Consider the following 19726-nt stretch of genomic DNA (forward strand, 5'->3'; position numbering starts at 1 on the left):
TCTTGCGTGAATAACCCAAGATTCTGTCAATACAATAACGAGTACTGCCAGAATATTTTACTCTCATTTGGGCATAACGAAAGGAACTCATGCGACATCGTCCCACGTCATGTCTTTTGTTTAGAACGTTTCAACATAAATGTATTTTGGTAAGAGCTATGCATAACAGGAAAGGAACGCCAACAATAAACATGCCACAAAATTCATTTAATTTGATATTTATGTGGACTGAGTATCTGAAAGAAAATAGAAAACATGTAATACCCAAACTTAATTGATCCTGGTTTTAAATCTTTAAAAATGTTCCTTCAATTTCAATCCACACAAATAATTATATGAGCACTGATATTAAAATCACTGTTGTAATAATCCCCAAGATGTTTTGAAGAAATGGCCTCAATAAATAATTCTCAATCAATAGTCATTTTATATAGAAACAACCATTGCAGTTCTACTACCTTAATTTTGCAGTAAATTCAGCAAAGCACCTGTTCTTAAATAGATAATAATTCTGATAATATTTTACCTGTCAAAACAGGTGAGTCGGATGGATGCTTCCAGTTTCTTAATGCTGAAGAGCTGACGCCAAAGTTTCTGTCAAATAAGGAAATAGTTATATGATGTTGTTGTCATTTCAAATGAAGCGGCATCAATGTAAATCAGAATTGTACCTTCTTGCAAGCAGGAACCATTTTCATTCCTAACTTTGATAGTCAAACTTCTATGAAGCTTGTGTTACTTTATTACCATTTGATGTGTGTCTTATTACTTGTCTCAGACTGAAAAAAGTGTTTACAATTATTTCTCCTGGTGGTTGTTAGTTGTTTAATTTCAATTCATCCCTCATTCGGAGACAGGCTATCAATCACCGGTAAGCCTAATTTCGGTATATTCTTCCCTATATAAATTTGGTCTGTCATGGTCGGAAAGACCGTTTGTTTTATCAATCTTTTTATTGTTTTAAATGGATTTTTTTTCAGGATTATACAGAGATTTATATGCAACAGTGAGTGCTCTTGCTCTGTGTAGAAACTGGTGGAAACGGCATTGAGATATTGGCCAATATCCTCCTTCGCGTCGAGGCTCAAACAAATTACAAGAATGGCAAAACATTACTTTCACTTGCTTTTATGAAATATTAAGTCCTGATACATATTGACAAAACAGACAGTGTTACAGACCTAACTTACAAAACATTAATTTAATGTTAATTCTCATCAACATAGACTTTCAAAGAAATGTCTTAAAGCAATAATTTGTATCAGTATCTATATGGATGCATGTTGTTTTTATCAGATAAAATAATGATGGATTTAATAATTCATATGATCTGTCGTTACCGTCTGTCACATTACAAGTTGTTTTACCAATGCGAAGGTCTGCTTTATAAACTACCAAAACCGTACAAAGACGATCTAACCGACCATGACAAGAGCAAAATCTATGTATGGAAGATTATACCGAAATAAATCTTAACGATGATTGATAACCTGTCTCCAAATGAGGTATGAATGGAAATTGAACAAACAATAAAATATCAGGAAAACCAATTATAAATAATGTTTTTAGTCTTAGACAATAATAAGACACAAATGAATGGCAATACAAGAAACGCAAGCTTCATAGAATTTTCTTAGACTTGGAAATAGTATTTTAAGCACCAGTTACGTCCCTGCTTACACTGCTGCGACATGGGCAGTTGAAAGTCTGACTTTCAGACTAAGTCTTTAAAACGGAAAATATTTAATTCCCAGAACTTTGTATATAGCAAACACCTACTTACAAAATTTCACTGAGATAGCTGTATTGTCCAATTTTGTAGTAATCGATGCAAATATAGTGCTAATTGGAGCAAAAAAACCAACAAAATTTGGCATTTTCAAGTCCAAGTCTAAGACTAAGGACTTTGATGAATATGGGCCTTGGCTAAAATTTGATTTTACTTCACCAAATACCATCTTTATTCTCATTTTTCAAATGCATCCACAATAACTAGCCTTAATCTAGACCTCTCTGTTATTTCGAAGTGAAACATCGGTAATAATAAGCCTCTCCGCCACCATTCCACGATTAAATATTCCCAGCGCTGATTCCTTTCGACAGACAAATAAAAGACACTTAGAAGAACAGTATGTACTATTCTGTATTGAACAGATGAATTGTCTATCGAAGATTTTTTTAATGTCATGTGACATGTTGGTGCAAAGGTACATTTGCCAGTAGCACGTGCACAGTAAGGCTTCCATCAGTATGACAAGACATTGTTGAGTGGAATTTAACTTGGTGAAGACTTTTGTTAAATCAAAAATATGCAAAAAATATATTAGATATAGGATAGGATGGAAGAGAATATGCTTGTAACCGATCTGGCCTCTACCACTATCAGATAAAGACTGTAACTGTTATAATGCTTAAGTCCATGAAAAATACGTTAAATCTAGTACTTGAAATGATGTGAATATATATCCAGGTACATGTATAAATACGAGGAACACGCACCAAAATCCAAAGAAATTAACTTCTCAACAGAACATACACTTTCAAGTCTTCGCTGGAATTTGGGAAAGTAAATTTAAATTTTTGATAAATCTCGTATAAATCAAATAAAGTCTAATATGTTCATTCATAGAAATATATTTCGGTCTTACACTGGAATCAACGAAAATTCCCTTCATAACATTGACGTACTAGAAAAATATGGTGCTCAGCTTTAAGCAAGAAAACTGAAACTGACTTAAGTTCGGTCGCCGTGATTAAATGGCTTGCTGCACATAATGACTGGGTAGCTTTTGACTATGGCGCATAACCAGTTCCACTGAATCGATTAAAAAGTCCTATAAAAACAAACTAATGTCTATTCCATTTGTATCAGAACAATATTGGACTATCTGGTAAAGCGGTAGATAATGAAACAATTACCATGAATGTAAACCAATATTGAACATTTAAATGTATTAACAGTTGAAACTCGGGATCTCGAATTTCAATTGAACGAGTGTTTTATTTCGAGATAACAGAAATTCGACTGTTTTCGGGACAGGGACATGACAATGTCTTCGAGATAACCTGGAATTTTGTGATAAGGGGAGTTCGAGATATCGAGTTCAAAAACTGCATTTAAAGAATGTTATATCTGAGCAAATACAACAATAAGCCGCCAACTTACATAAAAACAGTATAGTCTGACAGAACAATTCTGATCACACGTTAAAGCGTTCCGTTTAATAAATCAATATAAAGTTTTATTCTAAATATAAAAAGAAAAATAGAAAATGTCGAACCGATGTGAAGTGAAAGTAGAAACTATACTATGTCTTTTTGTTGATGTATGTTCTGAATGTAATCTTTAGCTTTTTATTGAACATTTTTCTGAATACTATTAAGCTTTGTAATTGTTATTATCAAATTTTCTGACAATCTTAAACTGGATATTCCCTTGTTTCTTGAGGATTTGCATATCGACACTTTTTTAACTTGTTAAAAATTATTTCCGATACCGCTGTTTCTCAAATGACGTAATTATTGGAAAACATATCACCGACTAGAGACAAGAAAGAACAGCGGATAAAACGGTTTTATTTAAGTTAAACTTAAGACGGAATTTGACAACGGATTATTTCTTTGAGATGTAAATTTACCGGATGTAAATTCACATGGAAATAATTTAATTAACCATATGCGCAGTATATTCTATAGAAATGATTATGATAACAGATAGTTAAGTAATGACAAGTTATTCATGTTAGAAAATGAATTTAGCTACATAAGAAATGTTTGGTCTTGATTTCTATTTAAGAAATTGATATTACGAACAATATGCTAAAAATGCAAAATTATGGGTGATCGTCCTGGAGTTTAGATGACGAAACCAGAGTAATCAACATTAGACTTAAGATATTGACCGTGCATTTTCTACAAAATAATGTAAAGAAAGTTTTGCTGTAGAAAACAGCTAAATATGAAACCAGGAATTAAAGTTTTATTTTTGTTGTCAGGTTGTTTGGATAATATCATAGTAGGTAAGGTGTTTCTCATTATCAACTTTGTGTTGTGCAATATAAAACGTTGCATTTCAAGAAATTCATACGATGTTTAATTCAAGGTTTCTGTTCTAGGCTACAATACACGTAATTATGTCAAACCGTGTGCACAAAGGCACCCGTGTAAACAATAAATTAAAGTTTGTATGTAACAACTGTATAAAAAAAGACCTCCGTGACCGAGTGGTTTAGATCACCAAACATCGCCCCTTACCGGTATGTTTTAACAGGAAAACCTCGTTTTGTGTGTGTGAGAAAACCAACCAGTGGGCTTACGAAAGATCGATGGTTGTAACCGGGTGTACGCCTGTGTCTGAATAAAGCTCGGCGGTGCACCTATGGATCACACAGAAGGTTTGAAAGTCGCCATATGATTTATCGTCGTGTCTGCGCGAATTCAAATGTAACAGAAAAACCTTCTGTGTAACAAGCATTCATTCGGTTTTATTCCGATTCAGGTTGACAGGATAAAACGCATACATGTAAATTATTATTCGTCAACTAAGTAGCGAAAGTTAATGTCTTGTGAAGTATCTTGTTAATAAGTTTGTTTTATATTCGTGAATGTAACATCAAGTTTTATATTGCTAAATGTAACATCATGTTTTATGTTGGTAAATGTTACATCATGAGCACAAAGAGATGTTTCAAAATACAATACTGTCAGAGTCTTACACAGGGAAAAAACAAATGTAACCGTTGACGCACGCACAAATGTTACCGTTGACACAAGAACTCTTGTGTTATTATTATCAGTTTCATAAAAAAACTTCATGAATGAATATTCACCATTTCTACTCTTTTATCCGATAATTACAAAACCTGTTTCCAATAATGAGGTTTTAAAGGAATTTTCAATCACATTTGAACAATATTTAATGACAATTTTCATTGTTCTTATACCGGTATTCTATTGGAGATTTATTTAAGACATTACATAGGGTTAGATCCCTACTGGAAATACATATTTTATTTGTTTTTATGAAATTTTATAACCTCCCTTTAATATAAGAGTAGACATAAGAGCGAAATATTGTGAAATCTTTCACCTTTTCTTTTTTTTTTTGGGTGGGGGTGGGGGACATGATTATGTGGTTGAATTAATCAATAATATTATATCTCAGCAAATAAACCAAGTAACATATCCATTCATTTTATTATCAACATTTGAAATTTGAATTTCTGTCCATTTTTGGAAGAAAAAACATGGAAGTTCATGCCAACAAAATTGAATGATTTCACACTTTTATATTTGATTAGATTGCACTGATAAATAAATAAACGAATTCAGTTATTCAGTCAAGTTGACACTAAAACTTTTAACAGAAAAGAACGTATTTTTTAAGTTTCCGTTTTGAATATTTTGTTTGATCATATATTAGTTTTGTTTAATATTATTTTACAGGAAGTGCCTTAAAATGCTGGAAGTGTATTGCTCATGATTGTAACTCTGACCTTGAAGGCAATTACAAAGCATCAAAGGTCAAATGTCACGAAGGTCAAAGGTGTATGGTGAGTATGATAACATTGGATGACAGGACATAAAAGGTCAAATGTCATGAGTAAAGGATAATAATGTGAAGTGATTACACCTATTTACAAACATAAAGCAAATAATTATTTATGTAAATTTTCGTGAATTCTAAGCAACATCATTAAAGAAAATTTCATTTAATGACCTGTATTCATCAACGTTTTATGTTAAATCTGAAATTTAAATTTCGACATCAAAATGCTGAATTATTGTTTTGCTGTTTCATTTTTTTATACAAACATTATGTAATATAACTGCATGACAATGCAAGTTAGTTCTACAAATAGCTGAGTTATAGCAATTGTTAAAATTTGCAATTATAAAGTTGAAATTGAATATTTGCCATTCTGCAGACTTAGACTAAGACTTTTAACGTTAGTGAATACAGGGCTAGAACTATATCTGCGAATGTTGTCATATTTTCAAGAAATAGGATACGCTTTATTGAAATTTTATATTTTATAGAACGATAATTTGCTGATATTGCTTTTCTATTTCTTATTTTAGAAAGTTCGATACAGAATGTTTGACAATGTGACTCACTATGACTCTGTGATACGCACGTGCACTGACAATAAATGTGATTCCTCTTCTCTAGACAGTTTCTATTCCTGTGTTGCTACGCCAACCAAGTACATGATTGGAGGATGCACGTTGCGCTTGTGCTGCGACGACCGGGATCTATGTAATTTCAGTGATTCCACTGTTTCCGTGTCATTTATATCAGTGATTCTTGCAGGCTTTACAACTCTTCTTTTGGGTTTGTTAAATAACAGTTAAATGTTGAAAAACGAGAGTTTCAGTTAATAGATTATACAAAAAAACAGAGATACAAATGAATGATAGATGTAATATGTTAATTATATCTGAAGTCAGATGCATGCATTTTTACAACTTAGTAGTAAAGTTAATGAAAGGGATATTCCGTCAAATCTATGTCCTTCCAAGTTTGCCGAATTCTCAAATAATGAGCTTTGTTAACATTTCAAGTATGATTTTTTTCCTATGTACGCACACATGAAAGGTATGTTTTCTGCATGATAGAATATATGAGCTCGAATAACAGAGACTAGAATGTCTTGTCAGTACTACTTGGAGACACTGTATAATTGAAATTCAAGTTTACAGTATCGCTTTATGTCACCATTCCTTGGTTTCCAATTAATTGATATGTTCAGTCTGAGCTCCAATAACTGATAAGGAACTCGAGATGATACAAATTACAGTGCTCGTTACAGACTGGGTGGATAGCTAAAAATCAAGACAAACAGCAAGTGCTTGAGAAAAAAGATCGGCTATATTTATTATTTATGTCAGATATAAGTTCACAGTTGAAGCGTAGGTTATTGCTACATGTATGCTTTAGCTTTGTTCATATTCGCGGAGAAAATCATATTGTTTGTCAGTAGTGTTATAACCCTGAGTTTTGAACCCAGCCTTAAACTGTGAACTACTGGTCAGTTAAGTGTAAAGAATTACATTGATTTTGACCAATGAAAGGTTGTATGCATTTTTAAAATGGTACCAAATCTATGTTTTATAACCTTCCAGCAGGATTTTGTGATTCTTGTTAATCTTGTGTCTCCAAGAAATGGTACCGAAAACGTATTTAACTTAAGGTCTCTTGTGTGTATGTGAATTTAAAATATTTACATTTCAAATAAGCATTTTCCCTTTCTTGTTTCCTCGGGGAAATATTGGAAATAAATGATCAGAATTACACCGTCTTGATGTTGTCTCAGCCTTGAATAATAAAAGTGACAGTGTATTTCTTTCGGGTAAATTGAATCATAAATTTTGAAGAACCAATTCCATTCTTAAACCACAATTATAGAAATTCATAAACTGTTACATATTTTCTCAGAAGATACTTTTATAACATATATAGTGGGTCGAAAGTACAACATGTTACAAATTTAATTTGGCATAAAACGATATTGTTTCTGAAAACTATTTTATTAGTGTGAATGTATAAATATTGTGTATAAGGTCTCCTACATATGCTTCTTTAGTTATATATTGTACAATGATGTAATGTTTGATGGCTTCAGTTTGAATTTCTTTTATGTTATTAAGGACATTGATGGCTTAAAATAGTGATCAAAGCATAATGTCATTTTTTACTGCCATGTACATATCCTAATTTCATGGTTTGCGTTCACTGAATATTTTTTGGTTGGCTTTCCAGAAACAGAAAGAAAACTTGGGGCACTTCAGATGTCCTTTATCGCAATTTATGAAAGCAAAATAATTATTTTTTATACGAGCCTTGTGGTAAACTGAAAACGCCAAATAATATTTTAGGTATCAAGCCAACTCGTCCCCTAGTCAACTCGTCCCCGATTTGGTAATTTCGTCCCCCAAAATTGGTCATTTCGTCCCCTTCATGATAAAATTCACGTACTCATCTCAACATCCACACACTCGTGTAGTCATTCGGTCACCTACTCAACATCTGTACATGTACTCATGTACCCACTCGGTCACCTACCTAAACATCCGTACATTTATGTACTCACTTGGTCAGTTACTCAGCATATGTGCATTCATGTACTCACTCAACATCTGTACTTTCATGTACTCACTTGATCAGTTACTCAGCATTTGTGCATTCATGTACTCACTCAACATCCTTACACTCATGTACTCATTTGGTCATCTACTCATCATCTTCACATGTATTTATGTATCCACTCGGCTACTTACCTCAACATCCGTACATTCATGTACTCACGAGGTCAGTTACTCAACATTCATGCACTCGTGAACTCATACAACATCCATATATGTATTCATGTAGTCACTTGGTCATTGTCAACTTTTATTTAGTGTCATACCAGAGGAATTTTATTCATAAATGATATTGAATATAGTACACATGATTTTATATTTTAATTCTTAATTAAGTTAATATGAATTTATAAGTTATATGGTATGTTTTTAAATGTGAGTATGTATATTGTCTCTTATAGTTCTATTTAGAACGGTCATTTACAATTGTTTTAGTCTGTATGTAATTTTATGTGTTTGTAAATGAATGAGACATAAATAAATAAATAAATAAATAAATAAATATAAAAAAGTTTAATAAAAAGTTTAATCTTATTCAAGAGTTTGAAAATAAGCAGCATCAAATACGGACATTTAAACAGCAATCCTTTTATCCAACATAGCAGCCTTACAAAAACAAAGAGAAAAAAACAACAGAAAATCCTCCTTGTTAAATCGATCATTTTTAAAAGAAAAAAGTTCTTAAAACAAACGAAAACGTATGTATATTATTAGCATAAAGTATAATTATTTGAAAAAAAAACCGACTTAATTTATTATACTTTGATTTCTTTTCAAAAATACGTTTTAAAAAGGGGGCCGAAAAAGGGGGATGAAATGACCAATTTGAAATCGCCGAGGGGGACGAAATGACCAAATCGGGGACGAGTTGATTGGGGGACGATTTGACTAGGGGACGAGTTGACTGTAAATCATATTTAAATATGATTATCTTAAACTTTCAGAAAGCTTCTCAAAACTACGTAAAAAAGAAGAAATGTGCGGAAGACAAACATATATATATATAGTGTGCCTATATATACGAAAAAGAGGGCTAGAAATTGCCTTTGATGGCATTTTTTGTTTTTGGAAGTAATAGCGTAACGTCATTTATCCGGAAAACGTAGAATAAAGCCTGAATTCTGCGTACGGAAACGAAAATCATTTTATGAACTAATGGCAAGCTGTGAGTAAAATTATTAAAATGGCACTGTTACTATCTTTCTAACGTTAAAATATTATATCAAAGCATCTGACACGTTAAATAATTAAAAACATGTCTTAAAATTAGCTTGAAACAGGCGGTTCATTTAATGATGACCAAATATCTCAAAAATAAGCACACGGACCTATACATTTTATTTCACCATAGTATAGGCTATATGTTTATTTACGACTGTGAGATGTTTCGTTAAAATCAACATTGTAGAAACATTCCTATTCGCGAAAATGTTATTAAAGTTGCGATTTTTCCATAGACTCCTATTATGAAAAATTGTGTTAGGTCCAGATTTTCCTAATCAGTCTAGTACAAAATCAAGCACACGACCCTATCCTTTTTATTTACTGAATTTTCTTAGTATATTCAGAAGTTTTGAAAAATCAGAGTTTAATCAAATTCTACATTGTAGAAAAAATTTCGATCCGACCGTGCTGAAATACCTTAATTAAGTCTGTTTGTGGGATAGTATGAAATGTGCAAATCTCTCAAGCATTATACAAAATGGCCTATGATGTCAATAAAAACTCTATTTCAGTGGTTTATTTATGTACTGAAGTAATTTCAGGAATATGTGGGCGTTCAGAAATACTAGTATGTACAAAAATCAAGCGATATCTTTGAAAATAGATATTAGTTCACTGCAAATGTTATGGATTTGTTTACTCCTTTAACATGATAATGATGCTCCCCATTATCTTTGAATCAGCTAGAATTGAAATGATTTCTTTGCCTATTAACATTAGGATTTTATAAGAACTGATAACCGCTCTTCAAGTGTTTAGATATCTAAAATTTTGTAATTAATTGTTTATGCTGGTTCTATGGATGCCATAACTTCATAAACGCTTAATAGCTAGCTGTGAATTTCATAGTATATCGAATTACATTAGCACGATCATTATGAATGTGAATGTAGGGATAACGCATGTTTGTTTTTCTGTTATAACAATTTCAGAATCCCAAAGGAGTGGCTGGTGACAGAGCCCGGTACGTAGAGCGAACGTATCAATTTATCACGAGGGAATCTGATGTTATAAAATGAAACAAGTGTGCGCTAACGCTAAACGTGTAAAAGAAAATATACTGTCTATCAAAATCAGTGCGGAATGCTAGAATGAACTAAAATGACTTCTTAGCTATATATTAGAAATGAATAAAACCCATAATAGTCCCACTACACAAGATATAGGCGTTTTGGCTTGACAATTTCAATTGCCAGTTTTTGTTTATCATAAATCTATTGATTTGAATTTCAAATCTCTTCTTCCTGCTCTTCTCATTCTGCATGAAGCTATTTTACGCATGGTATATCTTTTAGTTACTATCGAATCACCACATTTTATGATTTTGATTAGTTGAACCATCATCTGTCAGTAATAATGAATATATAGGAAGGTATGACTTCATTATTTCACTGAATGTGCCAAAAGGGTACTCTTATAAAAGTTCTGAATCAACCTTTCTGATGTTTCTATATTTTCTGGTTGCAAAACATCTGAATAACTAATGTTGCAAGATAATAACTGTTTTCGGACATCCCGTATAAAACCAAGAGTCAGATGTGTAAATCGTTCCGATCTGATTCGACTTCAACTTTTGTTGGAAAAGGAAGAAAAAGTGTGGCAACAAAGCCAAAATAATAGCTGTTGAAACAGAAATAGCGTGCTGAATTGTAAGAATAAGATAATACTAATGTTGCATTAACAGCTTCGATGTTAGTGCTTGAAATTTGCTACTTAATTACAAGTACATAAAAAGTGATGATTAATGCCTGACCAACAGTACAAAAAAAAATAAAGCAAATCAAAGAAATAGTGTACAGATTAACTAGTTGAAATCCTACAGCTCTGTTCTGTTTCGTTTAGAACACGTATTGTGTACACGTGTAATGTGACCAACCTTTCGGTTATTCCTCTAAAATGATCAGATTTAACCATCACTGCTTGGACAAATTGACACAAATATTATTATATAATAATTTTATCACCAGTATTGAAATCATACCTTTCTTTATATGCTGGAGAAGTATACCACATATGTAAATTTTATTTACAAAATGAGATGTATTTTCGAACAAATGTTTATTTCTTTCAGTATGTCATGTATGTAAAGATATGGGACCCGTGACAATTTTCGTTACAAAAATTTGGACGATTTTCAGAAGAAAAACACAGCAATATAATGTTTTCTTTCTCATGATATATTAAGGTGCCCTATTGATGTTTACACGGCAAAAGCTCGAACACAGCATCGTCATTTTTGTAATAAGGAATATGAAATTAAAATTATATGCTGTAGTTATGAATAAATATCTTAAGAGAGCTATTATTATCTTTCTTTAGTTAAAACTATTGGTTTGTTTATTTGTGTTTGGGTATAGCGCCGTTTTTTCACCAGTATTTCAGTCATGTAACGGTGGTCATTTAACCTAACAGGTGTATCTGGATTCTGTACCAGTGCTAGACTTTTCCCTGCAAATAACTGCCATGTCGTCATGGAGAACATACGCCTCGCCCGTGGATCGAACTCGTGACCCCGCCCTCCTTGAAGAGCTAAATATACTTAGTTGCATTCACGATAGTAATGAGATTATAACAGTTGATACGAGAAATCTTAGCCATTTATGTATCATTCATTTTCCATCGTAGTCCTCTTTCTCAAAACATATTATATTTTCCCTTTCAAATATATTTCTCAAAAAGTGAACGATAAGTCAACATTCGTTTTATAGTCAGTGCAAAGCTTAAATTCTAAGTTTATGGCTGCCTGAAATGCAAGAAATGCATTTGAAGTGTCATTTTATAACTATATTTTGAATATACGCACCATTTGCTATCTTTAATACGTTAGAAGTACGTTTTCTAAAATTGAGTTTTGACCTTTGACATGTCTGTGACCTTGAAATGACATTGAAATGAACCTTGGATATTACAACAGAACCAAAAATATTTCTGCAGTTAACCAATATATAAAGATTAGCATAACATAATTTGCCATCGCTGGCCACTTTTTCCATATATATATAATTTTATATAATATAATATAGATGATATATTATATTGTATAATAATTTGCCTTGCTATTTTTATCAATTTTATTAACAAAATACCTATAGGCGTTGAAACACAATATTTAAACCAATTTAGGGGGTTATATGAAAACAAAACAAGTGCACAGAGCAACAGTGTATTTGCAACTGCACTCATTTGACCTTTGACTCCATTATTCTGTAATGAGCCTTTTAAATTTCATGTTTGATCCTAAGGATCACTTTTAGACTAATATCCGATCCGATCATTAACAAAAAATGCCATCAGAAGTCACATTTTCCTCAGATATTGGCACACTAATATATTTGTTTTAGGTTTATCGTCGTTTTTCAACAATATTTCAGTTATGTAATGGCAGACAACTTACCTAATCAGTGTTCCTCTGTTCTGCCATTCTTTTCGTACGAGTAAATATTTATAAAAGACCATATGTTCAAACTAAGTTTCCATTTTGCATGCATGTGTATTTGAAAAATGTCTTACATGTATTTACACATAATGTGCTCATAAAATATTTTCTTAGTATGAATAAGGGCATTTTGTTTATTGATGTCGTGAGAAACATGTATTTCTTGCAGGACTGGAGTTACATTTTCCTGAAAAGTCCTTACAAACGATTTACGGAGACAAATAATATAGCGTTAAACCGATGATCAAACGTCTGACTTAAGCTGCAATTTTTAAGCTGCCGGACGTGTTCCTTTCCGTTGGTAACAAGATCAACTTCTTATCAACGTGATCTTGTTCGTGGCTATAGCTAGGCACCAGCTTATTTTAATGCGGAAACTAAGTTTTTATACACTAATGCGTATGTTAAGATTAACCAATACCATTTCTGCGATCCAGTAATAATTGTAATTGACCCAAATCGATATTCAAATACCAGCTAGTCTTGTCACTTACCAATATGACTAAACACTATCATATTAAGCACTTCCAGCACTACTGGTGCCAAATAATCATGCTATCAATATTTTCCAAATAAGAATTATTCCGACAGTTCGTATAACAATCTCAAGGAAAGCTGGTGACTTGTTACATAATACTTTCTTCTTTTTAACTACAGCAACAAGAAGAAGATTTGCCCGATATAACCATACTGCGGCGTTATGATAATATCAAGACAGCTTAAATATTACTTGCCGATCAAATTAAAGTTTCTTAAATTCCCTTTGAGAAATGTCATGTGTGCCTCTATTATCAGTACCTCTGTTAAATTTATATCGAATTTTGAACTTTATATATAACTAGAAGAAATTAATGCTATTTTATTAATCAGTTATAAATGTTATAAAATTATACAGTGAAATTGTCTGTCAAACATCGAAGGTAACAGTTTTCTAAAGTAGTTAATTGTTGTTTCATTTTCTTTTTGGTATAAAATAGTTACCTATACGAAATAGGAAATATACCTTCTCCAACGTACATCAACTTTCCTTTAAGAAGAAATCACCGAGAGTTGAGTGCAGAGCTATTAATATTCCTGAAATGACAAAACCAGTTATCAACTTGAAAACTTTCTTGCAGATTTCAGAAATAAAGCCGTTGAATTTTTTTCATCATTTAACAATATTTGCTTGTAATAATAAATTCTTATCATTCAAATATAAACAGACACATGCAGTGACTGTATCTACCTCGTTTTCATATAACATTAAAATAAATTAAACGTTGACCGTACCAAAATTCATTACTCTCGAATATTTCATTTCAAAACATTCCTAGTCAGTTTTTCGTATTAAAATGGATCTCGCTGTATGATATATGCGGCTTGTTGAATATGCATCCTTGCTTTTTGCACTTACCCTAACACCCCATCCCTTTAACTACCACTTACCCATTGTTGTATCTTGTATATAATTAAAATGTACTTGTTGTGAAAATTTTAAAGCAATCCTTCTGCTATATTTATTCATTACAGTAATTTCTTTTTGTTGTAGGCCTATTTGCGGTGTATGGCTCTATGGCTGTATTTGGAGTGATCTTTCCTTCCGGGAAATCTACCTTTACCTTTATTTTTTTGTAAACCAGTTCAATTCCAATTTAAATGCAAGACATTTTTTTCATAAAACCGGGCAAAGCCTGAACAGTTACTTAATAGCCATCGTAATTTTAGAATACTGCTTGAAAACCACATTGCAAGTAAATATTCAAAGACATAAAAAGGTTACATTAAAACGTTTTCATGATCAACTTGCACAATGCTAAGGTTGCTGTCCTTGGTTACTGAAACAGTTCTGAAACTACAACATTGATATATGTTATACCAGATTTATATAGAACCCTTGTCATAACAACACGTTCAAATGCGCTTTACATAGTAGAAAGACAGCCACTCAGGGTGCCAAATTCATCCTTTACTAGTACAGACACAGAGCAATCCGACCTGAGCGACAGAGCGAGAGAAAGCCCACAGAACAGACAGAGAGAAAGAAGCCATTCAGATACAGGTCTGTCCGACTAACTAATCCTAGCTCTGCAAAAAGACAGGTTGGTTCTTTTATGTGCCGATACACGCAGAGCCGTTCTTCTGGGAATAGCTAGTACTGGCCTGTTAGTTATATGGGAGACACGCAAGAGCATCTCGGAAATTTCCAGTGTCTGGACCGAGATATATTTACCAAGCATGTTTGGAAATTTTACGCTTCTTTCTCAATGATACTAGTATGTATTTATTTATCACCTGCTACATGTGTATATTTGAATGTTAGGGAGTTTCGTTAATTGTATCTGTTAATTCTTCCTCAGGCACACTAGAGCTGCTTGATCAGTACCCTGAGAAACTAAGCTAGCATAAATTGTATATATTTTGTTTTGTTATTTATCCACTTGCAATCTAATAACTGAACATATATAAAATTTACCAGTAGCAATAGGAAATAATCTATTATAAACATAGCCCCATCTAACAATCTTCATAGACATAAACAACCTTATGCAACAACTTATTTAATCATGAAAGAATACTGGTTTAGTTTATCACGTTTCGAGAAATGTTCTAACAAAACAAATATACTTGATACAAAAAGCGTTTCCATTAATGTCAGCATGCAAACAAGTATTCTGTTGTTTTTTTGTTGGCTTTTTTGCAAGGATGTGCATCCTCAGACAAAGCTTTTCAACCACAATTCTAGGAATTATATTATAATGATAATGGGAAAATATTATACAAACATGCGATAAATGCATATCATTAATGAAATAATGAGTAATATGATAAAATATTCCACTATTGTAATGAATTCTAAAATAAATAACTGTATGTACCATTCCTTAGATTATATTGGTTGATAATAAAAACAATGTCTTTGAGTTATTTCAAAACTACACAGACAACGAATACAGAGCGGTTTAGAGGAAGAAATTTTAGCCCTGATGTTATGTAAATTTTGAAAACATGCCCTAACGATCACAGTTTCAAAATCGAATTTAATATTGATCTAGGCAAGATGTACTTTTAGCACAAATTTGTAGTATTAACAAAGACAATAACTTTAAAAACATTACGCATTCGCCATGAATCAGAGATTGTTACCTAATGGGCGTCATTTTCAAGCAAAAAAATATCCTGAGCTCTGAAAGAAAACTAGACCTTACATTTTTGTTTTATCAAGACTTAAACGTATTCTTAAAACATAATGCAACAGAGCTGATAATTACTCAAAACAGTTTTACAAGAAACACACCAATGCCTTTACCATATTAAGGGTTATTAGAAAATAATTGTTGTAACAGTAGCACGATTCCCATTTAGAACGCAATTTATTAGACATTAAGTACATTGTAAAGTACACATCAGAAAGTTAATACATATTTTCACGATCAAATATTTTCTTCAAGTTTTGACAAAAAATATTGACTTTTAAGTACTTCTACGCTCAAAGACATTAAATCGCTTCAACTAATTCATTCTATCAACACGATGCAAATATTCTGATATTTACTTATTATCACTCATTAAATCTAATTCAATATAGTGTTTTCAAGACACTTAAAATTTAATGTATTTTGAAGTCGATTACTGTCTCTTATAAATATGGATACAACCTCAAGAACAACCACTGTTTTAAAGTTTTCCGACTTTAAGGTATGCTTATGTATTGGACAGTTACCAAAATTGTACTAGACAGGCTAAGATCTAAGGTTCTATTTTTGAAACCACTACGTCAACTACTGACATTATGCCAGCGTTTCCTAAGGAATCAACTTTAACTTTTATCTGTTCACTTATGTTTTTTTATTGAGGAAGAACGTGTATTCACCAATACAATCATGGACACAAATTTTTGTTGAAAAGTAATAGCAATTCGCAAGGTGGGTCACCTTAAACTGTGCTATGTCCGTATTCCTTGGAAACTAAAAGTTACAAAAAGAAATCCTGTCAAAAGAATATTTTCGCTACTGACGCGTTGTTATTATGGCATATTTCATCGCTTAATTGAAGCTCGTTATTATTGCACTAAGAAAACATTTAGTCCATTATGTTTCAAGATTAAGGTATACAAAGTTTAAAGAAATTCGGTTCATGGAAAAGACAAGGACTTTGAGGTATCATTTTTTCATGTTCATAGTCAAGGACAATTGCCACAGTGTCTATATTGACATGGGGCAAAATTTTCTTACGGATAGAATTTCTTCTTTTAACTGTGTTTACTGACAGAGAATTAAATCAAAAACAGAAATATAAAATAAAACATATCATAGGTACCCAGCCTTGGTCATGGATTGTCTGTCCTTGAAAGCAGAAAAATACTGAAAAATCTATTTTCAAGGGCAGATAATTCAAGATTAAGCACCGGTACCTTTGATTTTAAATACATATTTCCGTTTTAAACTTGAATCACAGTCAGTACACAATGTTTAAAGAAATTCTGTCCATATAAAAGTGTTTGCCTATATACATATCGGAAACTATCAGATGTGTCTATACGACACCACACTCGTATTCCCTTGCGTTATTTTATCGTTAGGTCCTACATAAAGGATGCGTTGTTCTCTGAATATACAATGTACCAGCCATATAGATTCTGCAGGAATTAAAAAATGTTTACGATGATTTTCCCCATCCAAAGCAACTGTTCATATTGGGGGTAAAGGTGTTTAATAAGGGAGAATCTCGAGTATAAGATCTACCTCATGTAGAGCCTCCTTTAACGTTAGCATCCTCTCTTATCATTGCTGTTGTAATAGCCACTGTAACAGAAGACTCAGTTATACAGCTTTCCAAATATCTGCATCAGTTGACATTTCATCGGGAAGTGTCCATGAAATTCTGACTAAACACTTGGAATAGCTTCAGAATATCTAAAGAGTGGACTGGCTCATTACATATGGAGTATCTTGCTAAACTTAATAACGTAAAGCGTAATGCATTCAACAAAATTTATATGGTCTGTTGTTTTTAAACCAGCTGCTTACTGAGTAAGAGAACACTTTAATATGTGTGTACAGAATAAAACCTATGAATTACCTCCAACTTTACACATACCTAGAGAAATACAATAGCTCTACTGTTATAACAATACATATTTATCTCACAACCAGTTCTTGCACATACACACACATCAATTTGCTCCTAGATATGTTAGCAGGTGGATGTCATTTGTTGCAATATTATTAAGTTATATTTTATTTTTTACAAATTTGCTATTGTTAACTAATTCACAACATAAAGCCTAAACTAGGCGCCGCCTTAATACATCCTGGCAACATCTGTAACACTTTGAATTATCTTAACATCAGGTTATTACATTTTCTTCCTTGAAAATAATACAATTATGAATGTGAAAGATTCAAAACAATTTTATTTTGTTCACACGAAAAAAAAAACACTCGACATATTTGCAGTATCGTAAGCCAGACTTAACATACGATATTAACAAGGTATGCATTGAGTTCCTGGAATGGTGATCTTTTGTTCTTCCTGAACCCTTACCTTACTAAATTTCTATAATGAACTTATCCATCTCCCATTTTGGACAGTACCATTAACTGTTAACCACAGAAATTCATCACTATCGTATATTTTGAGAAAACTACCCAAAATATCAACTTTCATTTATGTAAGTAAACATTTAGCAAGTATACTAAGATTGAGCTTGAAATAGTCTTATCAGATAACTCGAAACAACTCATACAGCAGACATTTAGCAACCATCATTTGACATTTGGAGTTTAACTATTAGAATGGCATATTCTCCTTTAAGAACAATTAGTTATCGTTAACGCTATAAAAAGCCCCTTGTTCAGTGCAAAGTAGCTGTAAGAACATCCAGGACCTGCGGAACTTACTCGATAATAGAAAAATCTTAATGCACCACAAGATGTCTGGAGGATCGTTGACATAGTCGATTTCCTGACTGAAATGAAGTAGTAAATTGATTAATATGGTCATCATATGTGTCAGATTTCCCATCAATGTGCAATTTCCTCGCTGTTAAGATTGTTCTAGTGTTTTATTGCTATCAGTCGCCCATCAAGACACACGCTATCAATCACCGGTACGCTAAATATGTTATTAAGGTATATTGCCATTTGTTTACGTTTACGATTGTCGCTTTATGCAGTAGCTGCTTAAGACGCTTTCAAATGCAAACTTTGCAACGTTACTGAATACATAGCTATAAAATATAAAGCATTCAATATGAAGGCTGCTTTAGCACTTTATTTTTTAACAAAATGTGTTCTTTATTACTATATTTCCGCTGTGATCAAGGATTTATACCCGCTGTAAGTTTGCATTGTATACGGCACAGTGGAAATTACATATAGATATAGGAGTTTAGGCGCATTATATCGACTCAAGGCACGAGCAGATGACATAAATTGTAAATTGAAAATTTCTCTAGCTATAAAATGCGGTATTTATGATATAATTTATCATTCGTTATAAACAAAACACATTGATAAAGTAGAGATTGCCTCTGGGAAGAAAATACGTAGTTGCATATTGAAAATGTCTTAAATTTCCTTTAATTAAAATATTTATTAACCTTGCATTCGCTTTATAGGATTATTTAATTAATTTTCTGCTAAACGACATAACGTACAGCAGGTTATCAAATTACAGAAATCCGTCTGAGTTTTGACAGAATTGAGCAAGACTACACTAAGCAAAATTTCTAATTCGTCACCTCACATTTAAGTAAATACGAGTATTTATTCGGTAGAAATTCCAGTGTACATTATATTATGTGAAAAGATCAAGGTATGTGTTCATTGTAAAATAGTAAATATTACCAGAGTTACAGATCTTTTAAATAAAGTCTGCTCGAGTTCACCGTGAAAACGACAAATGCTTATAGTGTCTTTACAACAGTTTTCATAAGGT

The 19726-nt window shown here is 32.3% G+C and overlaps 1 protein-coding gene across 1 annotated transcript; it reads left to right on the forward strand.

The window, feature by feature from the left end:
* Positions 1 to 3539: 3539 nt before the first annotated feature.
* LOC123530977 (uncharacterized) lies at positions 3540 to 7570 on the forward strand. The gene is made up of 3 exons (XM_053518301.1): positions 3540 to 4019; positions 5446 to 5552; positions 6082 to 7570. The coding sequence occupies exons 1-3, from the start codon at positions 3959 to 3961 to the stop codon at positions 6352 to 6354; spliced, it is 441 nt and encodes a 146-aa protein (XP_053374276.1). The 5' UTR covers positions 3540 to 3958; the 3' UTR covers positions 6355 to 7570.
* Positions 7571 to 19726: the final 12156 nt, after the last annotated feature.

The sequence above is a fragment of the Mercenaria mercenaria genome, chromosome 11 (assembly GCF_021730395.1).
Source record: "Mercenaria mercenaria strain notata chromosome 11, MADL_Memer_1, whole genome shotgun sequence".
Classification (NCBI taxonomy): domain Eukaryota; kingdom Metazoa; phylum Mollusca; class Bivalvia; order Venerida; family Veneridae; genus Mercenaria; species Mercenaria mercenaria.

Coding starts and splice junctions, on each gene's coding strand:
- LOC123530977 (XM_053518301.1), top strand. CDS start 3,959: ATGAAACCAGGAATTAAAGTTTTATTTTTGTTGTCAGGTTGTTTGGAT. Junction 4,020..5,445: donor TTTGGATAATATCATAGTAG/GTAAGGTGTTTC, acceptor ATTATTTTACAG/GAAGTGCCTTAAAATGCTGG. Junction 5,553..6,081: donor ACGAAGGTCAAAGGTGTATG/GTGAGTATGATA, acceptor TTCTTATTTTAG/AAAGTTCGATACAGAATGTT.